This window comes from Biomphalaria glabrata, chromosome 1, assembly GCF_947242115.1.
Source record: "Biomphalaria glabrata chromosome 1, xgBioGlab47.1, whole genome shotgun sequence".
Lineage (NCBI taxonomy): Eukaryota > Metazoa > Mollusca > Gastropoda > Planorbidae > Biomphalaria > Biomphalaria glabrata.
Window position 1 is genome coordinate 28443790 of NC_074711.1, and position 22367 is coordinate 28466156.

The 22367-nt window shown below is 35.4% G+C and overlaps 1 protein-coding gene across 1 annotated transcript in view; it reads left to right on the plus strand.

The window, feature by feature from the left end:
- The window catches only part of LOC106063549 (SCO-spondin-like), a 55786-nt gene that overhangs the window by 2177 nt on the left and 31242 nt on the right, over positions 1-22367 (plus strand). The window contains exons 2-11 of the mRNA XM_056003813.1: positions 1122-1292; positions 2056-2117; positions 3142-3273; positions 3790-3948; positions 6309-6502; positions 10584-10725; positions 10889-11065; positions 14464-14534; positions 14770-14871; positions 19674-19845. Of these exons, the coding sequence (XP_055859788.1) occupies positions 1122-1292; positions 2056-2117; positions 3142-3273; positions 3790-3948; positions 6309-6502; positions 10584-10725; positions 10889-11065; positions 14464-14534; positions 14770-14871; positions 19674-19845 (1382 nt within the window). The remainder of the gene's footprint in view (positions 1-1121; positions 1293-2055; positions 2118-3141; positions 3274-3789; positions 3949-6308; positions 6503-10583; positions 10726-10888; positions 11066-14463; positions 14535-14769; positions 14872-19673; positions 19846-22367) is intronic.

The window sequence follows — 22367 nt, forward strand, 5'->3', positions numbered from 1 at the left end:
CCTTGAAAAATTGTGTGTTTTTGAAAGGCATCTTTCGTGAAAACGTTCTTCAAGATTGGTAGGCGCGTTCGAGTGATATGGGAGTCTATTTAGTCTATATTTTTGTGCCAGTGAAGTTTTACAAGCGCGTTCGCGTGATATAGGATGCTATTTAATGAGTTTATTTAGTCTTATGTCTTTGTGCCAGTGAAGTATTACCAGACCAGCAGGTGATAGGAAAGACAATCAGACTACCAAGGGTTGCAGCATAAAAAAAAAGTTTAAGTCAATGTTAACTTCATTTTTAACTTGTTGTTTATATTAGTACTTAGGTATTTATATTCTTGCACTTAGTCTACCGTTTGGTTGTTGATCTGAATTTCAGCAACATGGTCTTTAAGTTTCCTAAAATCTACAATCATTTCTTTAGTTTTCTAAACATTTAAAATTAGATAGTTGTCTATACAGCATAGGTAATACGCGAAGTTGTCAACTGTCGAAAGGTACAAACTTTGGTCAACTGCGACAAGGCTGATTGATGGCTATACGTATACATCATAATTTATTTTACTCTCGTAAATGGATAATTTCCATTTCGATTGATGTACTAAAGTCATGTCAATTATAAATCTAACACGTTAAGTATTCTTTCCCCAGCAACAATGGCTAGTGAGGACGATGCGAGCCCGGAATATTCGACTACACACTGGGCAGGTTTTGACCTTTCGTTTTTCTCTGACGCTTTTCTTCTGCCAGCGCTGTTCTCTTGTCCTTTGCAATTTGTGAGCCAGGATGCTCTATCATGTACTTCCGTCTCCCTGATGGCAGGGTCAACGCTGAAAGCTCTCAGAGAAGTTCCTGAAGCGTTTTCTTTGTCCACCTTGTGTAAAAAAAAAGGGAATTAATTATTCTTTAGTATGAAGTATGGAAGTAGATGGGAAACTACCTTTGGTAATTCAAAACTTCTGTTATTTGTGCTAAACAATATCGAAATCTGCCTATTTACATGTCTTGTTTACCAAACAGCGGGTGTATTTGGGGCCGCCTGTAAAACACAAACTCAATTAGTAAACTTTGGACTTAATGTAAATAAAACTCCATTTTTTTTTACTAGTTAATAATAAAACTTTGTGTGATTTCAGCTACTTTTGTGATCAAGAATGGGAGCAGACGATCTACGAGCAACACCCTTGCTGTGAGTTTTTTGATTGGATGATCGGCAAATACAATTACTCTCTAACTCTTGACTGGCCCAAGAACTCAACACAAAAAGTGAGTTTGACGGATTGCAAACCAGTGTGTAACTATTACAGGTCAGTACATCTTGAATTATCTACATTTCTTGCTTATATGAGAGTGTTTAAAAAACAACATTAGCAACGAATTCATTTTGTTATTTGGTGATGAAATCGGGACGAACAATGAAAGTGAATGGATAATGTCATTTTACAATATATAAAAAATACTCTTTTAAAAATTAAGCTTATATTAAGCTTAGTTGTACCAATTAGTTAGGATCAATCATGTAAAAATGTGTAATAGATCTAGAGTAATAAAATAATCTGTGCGATTAGAAATATTTTTACCAATTGTTCTCGTTGAGCGCCTGTCAAGCTTTTAGTTTGTCAATACGCTACGATTATATCACTTGCCTGGACCAGTTGGGAAAGGCTGTAGGGGAGATAGAAAGAGGGTATCTTGGTGATCGCTTTTTATAAAAAAAAAAAAAAAGAGTTTTTTTTTAAAAGGGAAACGACCTGAATTCGAATTCCACAAGCTGACACTCAACCACTGTGCTAGCCAAGTGATTAAGTAAATAGAAGGTTTTATAGTTATTTATTGTTAGCTACAAACCATAAAGCGGCGACTTATAAAGGCAACTAATTCAACCTATACTAAATCAGTAAAGTACCATTTCTCTTCCTTTTAACGTTTTTATTTGGAATTATTGAGCGGGAAAGTTGAGGGACATCATTATCGCAGTTTGTTTCGTCTGATAGGCTATGTTTTAATTGATAATGCTTACTAACAATTGCATGCGGTACTTGATGGTAATGTTTGCCCATTGTGTTCCAGAAAGGTGCACAGTACCAATAAGACCTGTTGTCCTGGATTCCAGGGTATCTATTGTGATCAACGTAAGTTAAATTACTGTTAATATATCTTTCTACCACGCAGATGTTCTTAAGAAAAATACAGGCTAAGTTTAATGTGTGTACGATTTTTATACCAACATGTGTGATTCAAACAGGAACTTTGAGAGGTTCAGAAAAATAAACAAAGAAAATACGTGGTAAAATAAATTAACTGATATTGTCACAAAATACAAAAATGATTTTTCTAAACTTCGTTTCACCTTCTGGGTTGAGAGCCTACTACGTTAATAACAGGTTCACTCTTCATTTAAAAGGAAATTAGGAAATATGAGATGGGTGTATAGGAGACGGATCTGTAAATCAGTTCAGCCCCGCAAAATGTACACTCTATGCCCCGGGTTTTAATGGGTATATGAGAGACGGATCTGTAAATCAGTTCAGCCCCGCAAAATGTACACTCTTTGCCTCAGGTTTTAATGGGTATATGAGAGACGGATCTGTAAATCAGTCCAGCCCCGCAAAATGTACACTCTATGCCCCGGGTTTTAATGGGTATATAAGAGACGGATCTGTAAATCAGTTCAGCCCCGCAAAATGTACACTCTATGCTCCGGGTTTTTATAGGTATATGAGAGACGTATCTGTAAATCAGTCCAGCCCCGCAAAATGTACACTCTATGCCTCGGGTTTTAATAGGTATATGAGAGACGGATCTGTAAATCAGTCCAGCCCCGCAAAATGTACACTCTATGCCCCGGGTTTTAATGGGTATATGAGAGACGGATCTGTAAATCAGTCCAGCCCCGCAAAATGTACACTCTATGCCTCGGGTTTTAATGGGTATATGAGAGACGGATCTGTAAATCAGTCCAGCCCCGCAAAATGTACACTCTATGCCTCGGGTTTTAATGGGTATATGAGAGACGGATCTGTAAATCAGTCCAGCCCCGCAAAATTTACACTCTATTCCTCGAGTTTTAATGGGTAGACAAGAATAGTTTTGTTTTTACTAACGCTAAAACATGCGACTTTATTTTTTAAAAATAGTTTGTATTTACATTTTCAGCTGTGTGCGATCCAGCATGTATTAATGGAGGCCAGTGCAAGGCTCTTGGGGGATCACTGGTCCAGAATCCAGAGCCTGAATGTGTATGTCCACCTGGATATGGCGGACAAGCTTGTCAGGAAGACATTAATGGTATGTAGGTACAGAGCTCACAGCCGTCAATGCTTAGATCAAATCACTTCGTCTGTCTGGTACAAAGTTATACACGTTATTTCTCCCAGCATTAACTATTAACATAAAATAAAGAAATTATTTACCAAAAGAAAAACAAAAGATATTTCCATAAACATTATATCCAAGAAGCGATCATTGGTAAAAAAAAAAAAAAAAAAAAAAGACTGCAGGAATATATCAACAAAAGAAAATGAAAGTAGATTTATTTATCGAAATTTGCTCCCCTGGTTCTAGTTTTTATAAACGGCTGCCTGGTCGTGTGGTATGCGTGCTGTCGTGCGTACGATGGTGCTGGTTCATTTTCTGGCCGTGCTTTTCCCCCGTCGTCCTGCGGTTGTTTTGGACTAGGATTTACATTATCTTTAACTCTGAAGGAACATCCCAAAATCATTTTACAGACCAAACATTTTATGTATGCTTAGATTGAAATTTCAACAGAGCAAATTCAATGACAATCATCTATTTTATCAAAAGCCTTGACAACAGAGCTGATGTATTGTTACCAAGATGACGTCTGTAATGGACAGCTCGTTAGTAGTCAAGTTATGAACATCTCCAACTGTTGCACCGAAGGCTTCGCGGGCTCCTGGGGCAGTCAGATGTCCACATATGGATGCACTCCTTGCAAAATAGGTATTACAATAAAGTTATTTCGTTGTTTTTCTTTACGAATTTCATGATGACCAATAGCTACTTCAATAAGTTTATGGCCTCCTTCAGGCGAGAAGCGACTATGGATCATCTCATGGGTATTAGCTGTGGTCGAAACGATGTCACCCACACTATACATACATCAGTTCCCCCCATCTTCACGCAGCTGATATATCCAAAAGGAACGGTAAGTGCCGATACCGTTTGAGGTCAGTGGCGTCGCAGGCTCTGCCAGGGTGTAGAGTTGAGTGCTGCAAACTGCCTAAAGGTCGCCGACTCCTTATTTTTCCTCATTTTTGACTCCCCAAGCCTTTTCCCATGATCAGAGGTTCGAATTTAGAGTTGTCCTTCTCCTGGGAATGTAGCCAGCCCTGGCTAACGAGCCCATCATGCCCGAAGCTTACTGATTTAGGCGCCAGTTACTTGCCTTCGCCCCTTCTCCTACTATTAGCCGATGAAACCCCATAAGGGCTACTCATATTTATGGGTTTAAAATGAAAGATATCTTTAGATTTCTTAGGACAAAAAAAAAACTATATTATTTAAAAGAAAAAACAAATGTTGCTTTGAAATATTTATTAGGTAAAGGATAATAGAGACATATTAATTTATTTTCTTGAGAGTCATAGTACGAACTCTTGTTGCCTACTCCGGCGAATTTTTCTTTTTTGAGTTTCTTTTAACAACTTATCTCCTTGGTCTGATATAGGAATAGTCGAGCATCCTATAACAACAATAGCCTCTGTAATAAATAGATCGATTACCAAATATAAGAATAATTGAATCAACTAATTTGCGACTTACTGACTAATCTAGTTAACAGTTGCCTTAAAGTTGAACAGAAAATAGGGTGCCTGATTTTACTCATAGTGTTAAAATGAAGGTATTTAAATAATAAAATCAAAGAACTTCGTTGTTGCGGTTTGCAGCTTAACCAATTGCCGTCAAGTCTCACTCGTGAATCTAATTAGTCAAATGGAAAAGTTATCAAATAAAAATCATTTTCATATTGTCAGTAACTTGAGGTGTATTTTTAATATCTTAACCAAACAGAACTATAAATTGCGGGAAATCTAAACAACGACGACGAGGCAACCATAGAACTTGACTTTTTAATAAGAGAAAAAAACTACTTTCAAGGAAATGAAATAAACCCAGACGCAATCTTTAAATCTTTTAGTCTATACTCTATGTCATGATCTTTGTCCTAGTGTTTGAAGGGCCTATTCTACGGAACCCATAATGTGTATGACTGAGATGCGCCGGACAGGGAGATAAAGGACTCATCCGTCTTTCGTAGTTTCAAAATCTACAAACATACATTTTTGTTGACTGTCATACCCAACTAAAGGAAGATGTATCTTATCTGATACAGACGTTACTTCAAAATAGAAGATGATTGCGTCCTACGCGTCGTGCATCTAGTCATGCATGTTGACCAAGGACTTAAATTTTGCCAAATCATTGGTTTTCCTGGCAAGCTCAGGCAACCCATTCCATGATCTAATATCACTAGTGTACAAATTTGTCCTTGCATATGGAATGAGGAAAGTGCTTTTATCTTTGTGTCTGAGTATTTTATTAGATTTTGTTTCTGTATTTGAAGATTATGGTTCAGTGTTTTATGTATAATTGCTACTTTACTTTTGAGCCTTCTCTCCTGAAAGCTTTCTAAATTTAGTCATTTTACTAACGGTGTTACTCTAGTCAAATGTGAATATTCCTTAGTTATGAATTTCACTTATACATGTGTGAAATCCACAAAGAACATTATGAATGTTATTTCCCTTTGGTAATTCGAACCACATTATAATTCATTTCATTCGTTTTTTTTTTAATTTCTTAATGCAAATCACAAAATGGAACTCACTTGTTTGTTTGTTTTTAAATTGATTACAACACCAAATCACGTCCAATTGAAAGTGACAAGTCATTGTCTGATATCATTTGGCAGTTACCAATGCCTGCGGTCTTCTACGTGATAGAGAATGATTCTATTCTTATTGGACATCATGGAGATTTCACTTTGAAGCATTGTTAGCGCTAGACGGTTATTTTGCGTATAGGGCTAGATATGTGAGTAGCATGGGTTTTTAACTATCTGGCAACTTATGTTAATAGACAAGTAGGTTGACTTAGCGGACAATATCTTTAAACTGTGTATAGTTCACTTTCACCTATAAGATAAAAAAAAACAACATAAGTAGGTCCAGCAATAAACATGTATTACACTACATACAAAAGCAAGTAGCTTTTTCGATGACTTTTAAATACTGAAAGTAGATCTAGATATCTAGAATCCTTCATGTCACATTGTCAAGATGGGAAATTTGTTTCAACAGAACACCCTGTGAAGATCAATAACACCTTGGGGTATTCAACATGTATGGCCACTGGGGACAGCACCTTCCGAACATTTGATGGTGTCCTCTGGCACTACAGAACACCGTGCGCTATCGATATGGTTTTGACACCCCAACTAAAATTATCTGCGGTAACTGTCTGTGATCCATTTAACAAGTGTGCTTGTTCAAAGGTAAGCAATAGATAGTTGTCGATTTTCTTACAATTTTTTCTTTTTAAACATAAGGGTGGCCTATATTTGAAAGGTCCACATTTCTGAACATGTGTTGCTAATGACGCCTGGAGGAAGCTGGTTGGTGGCCTAAGTCGAAGAAGGAACCACAGGCAGAACTGATGATATGACCTTGTCAGAAGAAACAATGGATGTAAAGGCAATCCTTTACATTGCCCTAAGCCTTTCTCAGACTTCTTTTAGTTTTAATTTCTGACAACAAAATTAAAGATGTAGAAACATTGACGTTAAAGTCTAGATTCGTCTCTTGAAATTTCTCTCTATCCCGGCTTGTCTTCGAGTCCGAAGATTAAGGAGGAGTACAGTATTTCACGTGACAACGCAGTCCCAGCTGTGACCTACATATTTTGCCACATCCATTGCATACATAAACGTTGTCCGCCTGTGGTCATTTTAGGTTGTCTTTTCGCCGTCTACGTCTGTCCTCTGCAGACTATCCCGTAATAAATCTCTGGCTATCTTGTTCGGAGGGCGTCTGCTGACACGTGCTCTCTTCTATTTCAGTTCAACCACGCTGGCGCCAAAACAAGTCTTAACTAAAGCGTTTAGCGTTTGCGCTAAAAACACTGCTTAACAACACTAGGAAAGGAGGATGTAATATCCTTTTGAATTTTTTAGGGCTAGTCTCTAATCGAGCTGGCTTCAAGAGTTAGGTCATTCCAGAATGATGATTCTTGGAAAGAGAATACGAGGCTCTTTATTTCTTTTTTAAAGTAGAATCTTGTTTTAACTAAAGATGGAGTCAAGTAAGACATTGTACATTTCTGTCTAGTGCATCAAGATCTGCTAATATGTCAGAGCTTCGCCATTTACTGATTGACTACAAATAATTGCCAATGTGTACGTCATTTTGACTTTGACATATTTCAAACGTTCCTTATTAAATAAAGATAATTATGCCCTGCTAACTTTTCGCGGAATGGTTGGGATGATAGCGGACAGGTTTTGAACTCTGGATCATCGTGGCAACATTCATAAGTGCATAGCTCACAACCAGGCAGGCATTGATTGAAAGCTATGTTAAGTTATTCAATTTGATGTTTCAAAAGATATAACAGAGCTAGGCTTTCATACGGCAATTAATTTATACTTGATAACGTTCAGGCAGCTGTCGCTGTTTTAGTTGTTGTATTTAGTTCCTTGTGCTTATAAAACACTATGTTATAAAACACTACGTTATAAAACACTACGTTATAAAACACTCTACGTAATATAACACTACATTATAAAACACTACGTAATAAAACACTACGTTATAAAACACTACGTTATAAAACACTCTACGTAATATAACACTACGTTATAAAACACTACGTTATAAAACACTACGTTATAAAACACTACGTTATAAAACACTCTAAGTAATATAACACTACGTTATAAAACACTCTAAGTAATATAACACTACGTTATAAAACACTACGTTATAAAACACTACGTTATAAAACACTACGTAATTAAACCTATGTTGTAAAACACTCTACGTAATATAACACTACTTGATAAAACACTACATTATAAAACACTACATTATAAAACACTACGTAATTAAACACTACGTTATAAAACACTACGAAATTAAACACTACGTTATAAAACACTACATTATAAAACACTACATAATTAAACACTACGTTATAAAACACTACGAAATTAAACACTACTTTATAAAACACTACGTTATAAAACACTACATTATAAAACACTACATTATAAAACACTACGTAATTAAACACTACGTTATAAAACTCTATGAAATTAAACACTACGTTATAAAACACTACATTATAAAACACTACATAATTAAACACTATGTTATAAAACACTACGTAATTAAACACTACGTTATAAAACACTACGTTATAAAACACTACGAAATTAAACACTACGTTATAAAGCACTACATTATAAAACACTACGTAATTAAACACTACGTTATAAAACACTACATAATTAAACACTATGTTGTAAAACACTCTACGTAATATAACACTACGTTATAAAACACTACATTATAAAACACTACATTATAAAGCACTACATAATTAAACACTACGTTATAAAACACTACGAAATTAAACACTACGTTATAAAACACTACATTATAAAACACTACGTAATTAAACACTACGTTATAAAACACTACGAAATTAAACACTACGTTATAAAACACTACGTTATAAAACACTACGCTATAAAACACTTCGTAATATAGCAGTACGTTATAAAACACTACGTTATAAAACACTACGCTATAAAACACTTCATAATATAGCACTACGTAATAAAACACTACGTAATTAAACACTACGTTATAAAACACTACGTTATAAAACACTACGTAATTAAACACTACGTTATAAAACACTACTTGATAAAACATTACTTGATAAAACATTACTTGATAAAACACTACGTTATAAAACACTACTTGATAAAACATTACTTGATAAAACATTACTTGATAAAACACTACGTTATAAAATACTTCGTAATATAGCACTACGTTATAAAACACTACGTTATAAAACACTACGCTATAAAACACTTCGTAATATGGCACTACGTAATAAAACACTACGTTATAAAACACTACGTAATTAAACACTACGTTATAAAACACTACGTTATAAAACACTACGTAATTAAACACTACTTGATAAAACATTACTTGATAAAACACTACTTGATAAAACACTACTTGATAAAACACTACTTGATAAAACATTACTTGATAAAACACTACTTGATAAAACACTACTTGATAAAACACTCTTTGATAAAACACTACTTGATAAAACATTACTTGATAAAACACTACGTTATAAAACACTACTTGATAAAACACTACGTTATAAAACACTACTTGATAAAACACTACTTGATAAAACACTATGTTATAAAACACTACTTGATAAAACATTACGTTATAAAACACTGCTTGATAAAACACTACGTTATAAAACACTACTTGATAAAACACTACGTTATAAAACACTACGTTATAAAACATTACGTTATAAAACACTACGTAATTAAACACTACGTTATAAAACACTACTTGATAAAACATTACTTGATAAAACATTACTTGATAAAACACTACGTTATAAAACACTACTTGATAAAACACTACGTTATAAAACATTACTTGATAAAACACTACGTTATAAAACACTACTTGATAAAACACTACGTTATAAAACACTACTTGATAAAACATTACATTATAAAACACTACTTGATAAAACACTACGTTATAAAACACTACTTGATAAAACACTACTTGATAAAACACTACGTTATAAAACACTACTTGATAAAACACTACTTGATAAAACATTACTTGATAAAACATTACTTGATAAAGCCCTACATTATAAAACACTACTTGATAAAACATTACTTGATAAAACATTACTTGATAAAACACTACGTTATAAAACACTACTTGATAAAACATTACTTTATAAAACATTACTTGATAAAACACTACGTTATAAAACACTACTTGATAAAACACTACGTTATAAAACACTACTTGATAAAACACTACGTTATAAAACACTACTTGATAAAACACAACGTTATAAAACACTACTTGATAAAACATTACGTTATAAAACACTACTTGATAAAACACTACTTGATAAAACATTACGTTATAAAACACTACTTGATAAAATACTACGTTATAAAACACTACTTGATAAAACATTACGTTATAAAACACTACTTTATAAAACATTACGTCATAAAACACTACTTGATAAAACATTACTTGATAAAACACTACTTGATAAAACCCTACGTTATAAAACACTACTTGATAAAACACTACTTGATAAAACACTCCTTGATAAAACATTACGTCATAAAACACTACTTGATAAAACATTACTTGATAAAACATTACTTGATAAAACTCTACTTGATAAAACACTACTTGATAAAACACTACTTTATAAAACACTACTTGATAAAACACTAAGTTTCTGTGTTGTTTCTTGCCATCCTATAGGCAGTCACCATCAATATCACTGCTACACCACCGCGTATTTACACATTGAGAGATCAAGAAATGACCATCGAAGACGGGACAACAGTGAAATTAAATGCCTCTGAACTGGTGGATAATACTATTACACCAGCAGATAGCCATGGTTAGTCTTCTAATAGTTGTGTTTCGTTCCACTTCATCTTTCTGAGATTCCTAATGCTTCTTAAAACTATACAAGAAATGAACATCTGAACTTGATATTGTTTGACTGTTTAAATAGACCATTAACTCGTACTATAATAGTTTGTTTTTAATTTAAAACTCAGGCCTAATAAACTGGAAGATTGACAAGATTCGCAACGTTATGCACGTGACCATTACACAGTACGGATTAGAGATGAAACTGGAAAGTGATGGGACTTGCATGGTCACTTTAAGGAAAGACTCAATACTCAATGGGAACCTAGACGGCATTTGTGGCGATAACGATGGCTATATCAATGGTAAACAACCTTTTTAGAATCTTCTATAATTGTGCTCAATTTAGCTTCTACCTCATTAGACCTCTATGGTGACCAGGCACCTCATCATACGAGACATTTCATCATATACCTATCGTGTTGTTAACGCTTGAATGGTAACTTTATAAAATGATTTGTAATAATAGACGAACAATTTTTGATTAGAAAAGAATATCAGAAGCTAAATATCCAGGGCAGGACTTTTGACAACACAACCTATAGTATAGGGCCAGTGGCGTAACTAAGGGGGGGGGAAGGGGGGGGAGAATTTTAAAATCCCCCCGGGCCCCCACCTAGGGGGGGCCCCCAAATGGGTGTCCGAAATTTATTTGTAAATACATAAATTAATATATTTGATTGATAAATAGTGTCAACGGGTGTCTTTTTTTAATCAACATTTATGGATTAAATTTATCACAAAGACTAAACCTAGATATTTTAAAGATATTTTTGCCGCAGAGATCAGTTTTTAAAAATGTGATGTCTCTTTCAATTTAAACTTTGTTGCCACGAATAAAACTGCATGATATACAGAGAATTCCAGGTATCTTGTTACCTTTACTAATAATAGATCTAAATGGCGAGTATTATATGGCTACACTAATTAACCTTGAAGCAAAATTTACAGAATCGAGTATAAATAAAAGTTATTCTTAACAATGCTAAAATTGTCCATTATTCGGGTTTGGCGTCTATAATTTCAGAATTTAACTTCACACTCGAGTTATTACCCCTTTATTCATCTTTCCTCAATCCAATGGAAACTCTCTCTTTTTATTTACATCTAATGATCTAATCCTGCTTTCGCACAAAACATAAACAAAAAATAATGACGTAATATCATATAATATCAATACATCCTTCCTATTGAAGTTATTATCACACCCTTCCTTTTAAAGTTCTTAATAGTGATATCTACTAGCAGGGCCGGCCCTAGCATTTGCGGGGCCCTATGCGAAACGGATCGCACGGGCCTAGTCTGGGTAGGGATAAGCATAATGTCAAAATTATTATTTTTTGAATTAGAAAATAGGCATACTTTCGTCTTTGCAATAAATTTTTAATCAAATGAAAGCTCGCAATGCCACTTTTTAATTATTGGCACCCCAAAACGTCAATTTCGTCTATTCTTCTGGAGATTTAAATAAATTCAAAAAAAGTTCAGGACTTTATCGTATATTTTGCCTTTTCATGAGATTTCCTGGAGGCCCTGAAAAATCAGGAGGTCGCGAAAACCCTGTTATTTTATATACGTTATAATTATAATAATGTACACTTGGAATTAGCGCGGGGCCTATGAAAGCGCGGCGCCCACTGCGACCGGCACTGTCTACTAGGAACTTTAACAATTCGTCCACTTCTGGTTGTTTTGACTGAACAAGTTCTCTAGACGTTGGTGTATAACTGTCTGTTTCGTTTGTAGCAACAGTTTGCAGTTCATTGTCTTCATCGGTATCATAGTACCCAGAGATGTTTTCATCGAAACTCTTATTTAAAAAGCGTTGATTTCTTCTGTATGTTATTCCATTGTTTGTCTTTATGATGTAAGATCTGGGTGCTGAATTTTTTTTAATTAATGACAACTGCTTTCTGCCATGTTTGACCTAGACGAACTCTCCGACAGAATAATCTTTAGGTAGTCTTGCTTTTGCATCGTATTTCACTTAGCTTTTCGTCTGTCGTTCGTTGAGTAATGTCTCCGCATTTTCAGCTACCGATGGTTTCAATAGTTTGGGATCAGTTGGAATGATTCCCTGAGTCTTCTACTCGTCAGCAGTTGTGATGGTAAATACGGCAGTCCACTTATCGGAGTATTTCTATACTCGAGCATAACGAGATATGGATCTTTCCCACTTTTGTATACTCTGAATCCTTTTGCTTTCGAATAAAACATAAACAACCAACAATGACGTAATGCCATATAATATTAGCACAGAATCTTCTTCATGCAGTGGAAAATTACGAATTTTTTGCCTATCTTGAATTCTGGTCAAAGCTCCTGTGCCCAATTAATATAGTTCGGAAGAAACTACAAAAGTCTGGACTGCATATACGAGAATCTGCTAAAGAAATTAGTACCCTTTCATGCTTTCTGCAAAATGATGAGAAACTGACAAAAACCCAATCCATCGAAAAAGCAAAAGAAGGTAGTGAATACTATGGATTCCCTGTAATCAAAACAACCATTTGAAAGAAAAGACTTGATGGGAAGTTGAGTTCTAATGTAGGACTGTCAATACAACTGCAATTCAAACGTGTTGCGACAGAAGTGCTGGACAGATTTCATATGGAGATGAAGGGCAGATTCCAAAGGCTGGAAAGAAAATGGATACCTTTGGGTTTCTTCTTGAACCAAGATACCTGTTAGAAGACACGCTTGTTACAAACTGTGCTACTTTTCCTGTTTGTATGATGAAATAAATGGAAAATCGCTTTTTCAATGATGTCATTGATGCACGAGCACTTTTCATCAACAAACAGTAATACAATCACCAATAGACATATTGAGAAAACAGGCTTCATATGGGAATTACGTGTGCTCAGACTTTGCAACCTCCTCCGAATACCACTAACTCAGGCCACTTCCATTACGTCATGTGAGAGATCATTCTCAAAGCTCAAGCTCATCAAAAAGAATCTCAGGAGCACAATGACGCAAGAAAGGCTTATCATGGTTTTAATGTCAGTGAAGTCACAAATACTAGAAAGTATCGATGTAGTTGATGTTATAGATGTCTTTGCTGCACAGAATGCACGATGTGAAGCGATATCAATTTAGATTTGTCACTTGTGCATTATTTAACTAATAAACAACGGTATTATTCATTAAAAGAGTCTTGATGATTACTTTTTGTTAAGTTTACTGATATACTGAACCAATTTGATTTGGGGCTTATATATTTTTGCGTACATTATCTCATGTCATATGTCGAATGTCAAAATGTAAGGGGCCCCCAAAGAGGTCAATCCCCCCGGGCCCCCAAATCCCTAGTTACGCCCCTGTATAGGGCCCCCAAGAAATATTTAGCACAGACTTATAACCTAATATCTCAAATAGCTAATGGCCTTTTCATGTCTTAAATAGTACTGAGTAGATCTAGTCAGTTTTCACTTCATTGTGAATTAACAAAATTTTGTTTAATAAATGAATTTAGTATACTGAGTAATTGAATTTATGATGCTAATTAATAAGCATTTCTTATTAAGACATTAAATTCTTAAACTCAAAGACAAGTCCTATTAAAATTGAATATTATTATTTAAGATAATTGGGATTATAAAAGCAATTAAGTATATTCAGGTAGTTTGTAGTATATATGTAATTTCATTGCCATTGGAAGTTTCCTAATCCATGATTTTTGTATTCAATTTGTTTGCAGATGAATTAACTTTACAGAATCCAATAGTAGCAGAGAGAACTATAACAAAGTACAAAAATGATATCATTCCAGTAAGTTAATGTTCTTATTTACAAAGAAAACAAAAGAAGACAAACAATTATCTACTATAGAATACCGGCACTTTTTTTTTTGAAATATTTATTTCAGTGATACTAATCATATTTATATATTTATTTCAGTGATACTAATCATACTATTTAGGTCTATGTAAACAAAAAAAAAACAACCATTTGTTCTTGAATATAAAGTATGCTATAAGTTTTTTTTTCATCTTTAAATTATTAGTGTGGGCAAGGACTTGAAAAATGTAAAACTCCCGAGAATGAAGTAGCAGCTCAGATGTCTTGCAAGGCAATCAATACACTATTCTACCCATGTCATTCTAAGGTAAAGTTTTATTTGATCAAAGTGATGCGATCCTAACCTTAATATATTGTCATTTTAAGGTAAACCTATTGTTTATCAAGAAAACGAAATCCTTGTATAGTGAAGTCATTCGAAGGTAACATGCCATCAAGGCTTTTCAAATACGATTAGAAACGGGCGCTATTTTTATAATTCCTCTTATCAGCTTATTTTTTTCATGGGCAAAACATGGAACCTTCCCGGACACGGATTTTGAAAATTACTCTAACAATTTTTCAAGAAATTTGACAGTCAATGTATATCTTTGGAATTTTTTTTTTTTTAGCTATTTGGCAACACAGGAAAAACTCTGGTTTGACCGTTAGGATATTTCAAAGTATAATAATCTTTAAAATTAAATTTAGTCTGGAGGTCTAGACATCTTGATCACACGTTTGTCAGTGGGTATTATATATTAAAGAGTCAAGGGAGAGAACAATATATGCAATGTGAAAATAGACATTAACGGAAAAAGGGGGGGGGGTCAATAAGGAATTAGGCAGTTGTTAAAAGTACATGTGACAGCGCTCGTTAACAAAGGATTAAAATACATCAAATACAAAAATATTTAATCTGCTTCTAAATCTATTTAAACGTGCATCAATCATATAACGATTAATTAAATAAATATATACATAAGCTTAAGTGTGTATTTTTATGATGTATTAAAGCGAAAGAAACAAATCACTTTACATTGCATAATTATGTTGACTAAACCTATACCTAAATAAATGACATGGAATGTTTTTAAAATGGTCTGACTCGCCACGCCGGGAAGAAGAATTGTACAAACACAACGTATCCGGGAGGCGCGGTGGCTGAGCGGTAAAGCGCTTGGCTACCGAACCGGGGTCCGGGGTTCGAATCCTGGTGAAGACTCTAATGGGTACCTAACGTTAGTTGGGAAAAAGCAAAGGCGGTTGGTTGTTGTGCTGGCCACATGAAACCGTAGGCCACAGAAACAGATGAATCATCTATAGACCACACGGTCTGAAAGGGGAACGTTACTTTACTTTACTTTTTACAACGTATCCGAGTTACAAGGGAAGATCGTAGCGTAGGTACCTCGAATTTCTCCGACCTACCCTCCTTATACAGGGCTGCTACGGGTCATCCTCCTTGGCGACGCGATTAAACTGACCACTGAGGAAGGAATGGTTTGATAAATAATATGATAAGAAGAGTTAGAAGCAAAGTGAGCAAACTGTCTGTGTGAATGGTAATCTTCAACCTAGGTCGAAAACTCTTGAGATGATGACGAGGGATGGGCAAGAAGTCACATGTGCAGAGGTGTAGTGGGGGGGGGGGCAAGATGCCCTGGGCAGAGTGGCGCCAAAAGAAAAAATTGTGTAGATAATTTAGTTAAGTAATAGATTCTAAGGCTATTTGTATTATTATTAGGTAATATATTCTAGGGCTATTTGTATTATTATTATGTAATACATTCTAAGGCTATTTGTATTATTATAAGGTAATACATTCTAAGGCTATTTGTATTATTATAAGGTAATACATTCTAAGGCTATTTGTATTATTATTAGGTAATACATTCTAAGGCTATTTGTATTATTATCAGGTAATACATTCTAGGGCTATTTGTATTATTATCAGGTAATACATTCTAGCATGGGCGTAGCCAGGATTTTTTTTCGGGGGGGGGGGTTTGGGGGGGTGGATTTTTTTTTCCCCCCCCCCTTGCGAAATTTTTTTTTTATATGTATTTATGTGTGTGTACCTACATAATCTTTATTACATTCTGACCCTTCATTCTTTCGGAAGACGATTAATGTGCCCTAGAATAGGTTCTTCCATGAGTTTGTGGAAAAATTGTAGATTCCCCGCCATTACTAGCAATGGGGTCTGGGGGAGCGCTAGGAGCTCCTCCAACACGGGGCGAAGCCCCGCCGCCAAGCACTATTTCTGATATTGAAAGCCAACAAAATGCATATTCTGAGGTATCTACAGTGCATTTTCCTGCTATTAAAAAGTTTTATTTCAAAAACCTAATGTGCTATTCTTACTGACTTAGACCCTCCCTCGCCGTTTGGCGCATTTGCCGTCAAGCTGTTTCCATAAAATTGTAGATTTCCTGCCATTTCTAGCAATGGGGTCTGGGGAGCGCTAGCGCGGGGCGAAGCCCCGCCGCTAAGCACTATTAATTGTATTGAAAGCCAACAAAATGCATATTCTGAGGTATCTACAGTGCATTTTCCTGCTATTAAAAAGTTTTATTTCAAAAACCTAATGTGCTATTCTTACTGACTTAGACCCCACCGCGCCGTTCGGAGCATTTGACGTCAAGCTGTTTCCATAAAAATCTGTCACTGGTAATGTCTGAAGCCTCTTCCCACCTGTCATGAGGACCTCAATGAATGAGTGGCGTCAAGTTGTACTAGGTTATCATTGCAACTCTTCTTATGCGCAATTCATTTTGTCGGAGAACATGTCCCGCAAACCTCATGTGTTGCTCTCTCACAATCTTACTAAAGGGTCGACTCCCAGTTCGGCATAGGATTTCCTTGATTTAAACCCGATCTCTATAACCTACTACTAAAATCTGTCTTAGCCATCTTTGTTGAGCCACATTTAGTGTTTTTCAATTTCGGCAGATGACTATTCATTACAGTTTATTAGGGGAGCCCTGCCACTGGTAAAAATGTGTAACCACTCTTGAATACGCTCTTGGAATTAAGTGACTGTAGTTTGCTTTAGATTTTATATCGAAAAGAGAAGTTTTATCGTCAAAATCATCTGTTGGGGGTTTTCCACCTCAAAATGCTCTGTAGGGGGATCTTAAACTCAAAACCATCTGGAGGGGTCTTAAACATTAAACAAACGCCATCTGTAGAAGAGGGGTTTAAACTCAAAAACCCCGTTTGGATTGGCTACGCTCAAATAATTTTAGTGTGTAATTTGCTTTTTTTTTTTATATTGAAGAGATATTTTTAGCATTAAACCCCTCTGAATGGGGGTTTAAACTCAAAACCCCTTTTGGCAACGCTTATAGCATTTTGAGTGCGTAATTTGCTTTTTTTCTTACACTGAAGATGTATTTTTTAGCCTCAAAACCCCTTTGGCTGCGTTCATAGATTTTAGTGTGAGGAATTTGCTTTTATTTATATTGAAGAGGTACTTTTTAGCTTCAAACTCCACTGGAGGGGAGTTTAAACTCAAAACCCCTTTGAATACTCTCAAAACATTTTGAGTGTATAATTTGCTTTGTTTTTATTATTAAAGAGGTATTTTTTACCTTCAAACCCCGCTGAAGTGGGGTTTAAACTAAAAACTAAGTAAAAACCCATTTAGCTACGCTCATAACATTTTGAGTGTGAATTAACTTTTTTTATATTGAAGAGGGGGTTTATCGTAAAATTTGGAGGGGGTTTTAAAATCAAAATCTCCCTTAACTGTGCTCTTGGAATTAGGGGATTTTCGTTTGCATTTTTGTTTTGTTTTGTTTTATAGAAGAGGGGGGGTTAACCGCAAAAACCCCAAGTAGGGGGTTTAAAACTCAAAACCCCTAGTAGGGGGTTTTAAACACAAAACCCCTGGTAGGGTTTTTTAAACTCGAACCCCCCTGGTAGGGGGTTTTTAATTCAAAACCCCCTGGTAAGGGGTTTTAAACTCAAAACCCCATTGGTTGTGCTGGGGCAATTGATGGTTTAGTATTAAAATCTCACCTAAAATAAACAAAATCTAAGCAAAAAATGATTCACTAAATTCCGATCCCCCCCCCCCACCAGGGGGGGGGGAATTTCATTTCGGGGGGGGGGGTTGAACCCCAACCCCCCCCCCCCCTGGCTACGCCCATGCATTCTAGGGCTATTTGTATTATTATTAGGTAATACATTCTAAGGTTATTTGTATTATTATTAGGTAATACATTCTAAGGCTATTTGTATTATTATTAGGTAATACATTTTAAGGCTATTTGTATGATTATAAGGTAATACATTCTAAGGCTATTTGTATTATTATAAGGTAATACATTCTAAGGCTATTTGTATTATTATTAGGTAATACATTCTAAGGCTATTTGTATTATTATTAGGTAATACATTCTAAGGCTATTTGTATTATTATTAGGTAATACATTCTAAGGCTATTTGTATTATTATTAGGTAATACATTCTAAGGCTATATTTCTATGTGATGTTCATGGAAAATGATGGACGGGCGCCATTAAAGTTTATTGCCCCGGGCGCACGTTTTACCCACTACGCCTCTGTACGTTGTTTTACACATCCAGAAATAAATGAGAGCTCATGTGTGTAATTAAGTGATTTTTTTTTCAGTGCACATTTTGTAACCGAAAACACTATTTTGTTTTATTCCTCCATTTTTGGTTCTCCTCTCCTTTCAACACGCATTCGCACCATTCCACATTTACACTACGGTGCGCACGTTACACCTGGACACTCGACCTATATGAGGAGGATGATATTCAAATTTAATGTATTCAAAAGAAATAATAGACACAGTCACCAATAAATGCATTAAATTAGAATATCAGAAGATAGAGCTTCAGTAGATAGAGCTTCAGTAGATACTCTGCCGGGAATGGTACTAAGAGCTTCAGTAGATACTCTGCCGGGAATGGTACTAAGAGCTTCAGTAGATACTCTGCCGGGAATGGTACTAGGTCTAAATTGCTTGCAAAAAAAATGCAGACTTTTTTTTTTGTTCATAAAAAAGAAACCAAATAAAATAAATCTTTCGTGTCTTGGTTTTAAAGAATTTCCAGAATTCACAGATAGTTTGTGCTTTTCAACTCTCTCTCTCAGGTCCCATCTCAAGATTTCTTGGACTACTGTTATGACGCCTACTGCACATCTCTTCAAGCCGCTGGTGAAGTGGAGGCACAAAGAGCTGCGTGTAACGTTATTTCAACTTATCACACGACTTGCTTTTTGGAAACCGGTCAAGCTATCAATTGGAGGTCCAAGACTCTTTGTCGTAAGCGAATACAAGTCTTTAAGTCCTCTATTTAAATTGCTTTCTTTTTTATTTTTAAAGTTTTTTTTCTTAATAAACAACCTCTTCGATTTCTCTCTGCTATTAGTTAAGGGTGTCACAACCCCTCCAAAAATAATCGATCGATACTGACTAAGTATCAACTAGATTTTTCTTTTTTTTTTTTTTTTTAAGACTATTAGACTTTACGGAATCGGTTTTGCATTATTACTGTACTCAAAATTTTTATAATGACGCCCATCAGATCTAAAATATGTATGTCTGAAACATTCTCAATGGCTCTACACTAGACTATCTCTCCTAGTTATAAGATATTAGAGGGGAAATAAATTTTAAATAAGAAGGAGTCGGGCGGGCCGATACTGTTGTGTGAGAGAGTAAGTAAGTTTTTAATGGCCTTGATGATTGTCGCAGCTTCATCCTCGTGTTTGGCAAGATGTCGCTGCAGAGTTTAAGTCTAATTAACACGCATGGCTAGATTAACACAGGGATACGGGTAGGACGTAATGATCTCCTCTTTTGAAGGAACGTCTGTAATTTTTATAATACAACCATAGACATAAATAAATATAGACTGGACGATAAATGAGTTTTATGAAACAAAATTTGTGACTTGCAATTTTGTGTAGGCCTACTTTATTATACAGCAGTGCAGTTTTGTTTAATCTCTAAGACTGAAGATCATGCAACTTTTCAGAATTCGGAAATCCGACAACAATAGATATACGTTTTCAAGTTACATGATATTATTTCCTTTTTCCAGTAATATCAGGTGACCGAGCCTCGCTCGGATGAATAATTTGTAGAGGAAGGATATGTACCCGAAGTCATTTTGAGAATATGTTTGTACCAGGTGGCCGAACCTCGCTCTGTTAAATAATTTCGGAAGGTTATATATCCGAAGTCATTTTGGGAATATTCTTGTAATTACGAAAATGAACGATCGGATAAAGACCATAATACTAATCTGAAGAGAGGTTTTAGTGTTCTCTTAGTTCTAATTGTAGGCCTAATTGTACATGTCGATTAAATTTAAAGTCTTTTAAGTCCTCCTACAGTCTAGACAAACTACAGCTCACGTCCGTCTTATAATTTTACAATCCATCTTTTGCGTAAAACTATTGTGGGCTTACTATTATTGGCTTGGAAGAAAGTCTTTGCAGTGTAACTTCTCTACGTTATAGGGTAAAACATGCACTTAGTGACAAAGTAAAATGGCGCATTTTTTCTTATTAGACTTAAATCATTGCATTAGTTTTCTAAAGAAACGTTTCCGTAGGGCACCTCTGTTACGCCGAATAATATGCTCGTTACCCATACAGGATACGTGCCCTGCCCAGCCTGACTGTCGGACTATAAGAAGTTCATACCGGCTTTTGCCATAAATCCTTCCCAGTGGTGCTATGACCTGCTTTTACACATCCTTCCATTCAGATCTCTCCTGGGCTTTTTACCGAGGTTTATAGTTAAATCAAAAGAGGCTGCATCGTACGCAAATTCGTTGACCGCTAGATGGATATCATGTTTAGTGTGAGCAAGTAAGGCGTAGAGAAGCTGTGTTATGACCATTTCCTTTGTTTTGGTACAGGACAAAAGACACCGAAGCATGAACACATGGTAATAATTCACCAGCAAAATAAAAATAATAATAAGGCTTGTCTTAGAGTCCGAAAATTATTGAGGATTGCAGCTGTGACCTACATATCTTGCCACATCCAAGGCAAGCATAACCATTGTCCGCGGTGCTCGATTAAGATTTTCTTTTAGCGTCTGCGTCTGTCCTCGGCAGCAAATTTTCTTTTGGTCTCAAATGTGTATCCGCGGCCTTTGTATAGAGGGAATTCTTTAAGTCCGAAAGTTACGCTGGACAGAGCAGTATCCTGTATGGGAGACGAATATCAGACGAACGCATGCCAAAGGCAGTCTTTTTTGGTGAGCTAAAAAGTGGTCGACGTAACACCGAAACGCTTAAAAGACCAGCTTATGGCGCAAACTTGACTTAGCTGACATAGAAGAGAGCACATGGTTGCATGCAACCTCAGAACGAGACATCTGGAGGTCACCAGCAAAATAAACAACAAAGTAAAAGGTATCTACACCGCTCTACACAATTAAAGTGTAAACAACTTATTAAGCACTTAAAACACAACAACTAATCATGCATCGGTACATTTAATTTCATTACTTTTATTTCATAGTTCTATAATAAATCAATCTACAGTAAGATGGTGCGCAAATGTTTAATTAGGTCTATTGATTCTTTAAAACTTGTTCTTGTTTGCAAAGAAATATTTTAGTGTACTGCTGTAAGCCTAGTGACGTAAACAGCGTTTTTCCCGTTTACGTCATGGAAAATTTTCATTCATAAAACATTCTAGCCAAAATTAATTTTCCGATAATGAGGCATTTTCAAACCGATATAACGGTCGATCTCGAGTTTTCCCAATGTGGCCAATGAGTTGAGAATTTTTTTCTCACTAATATGCACATACCTTGAAATTTTA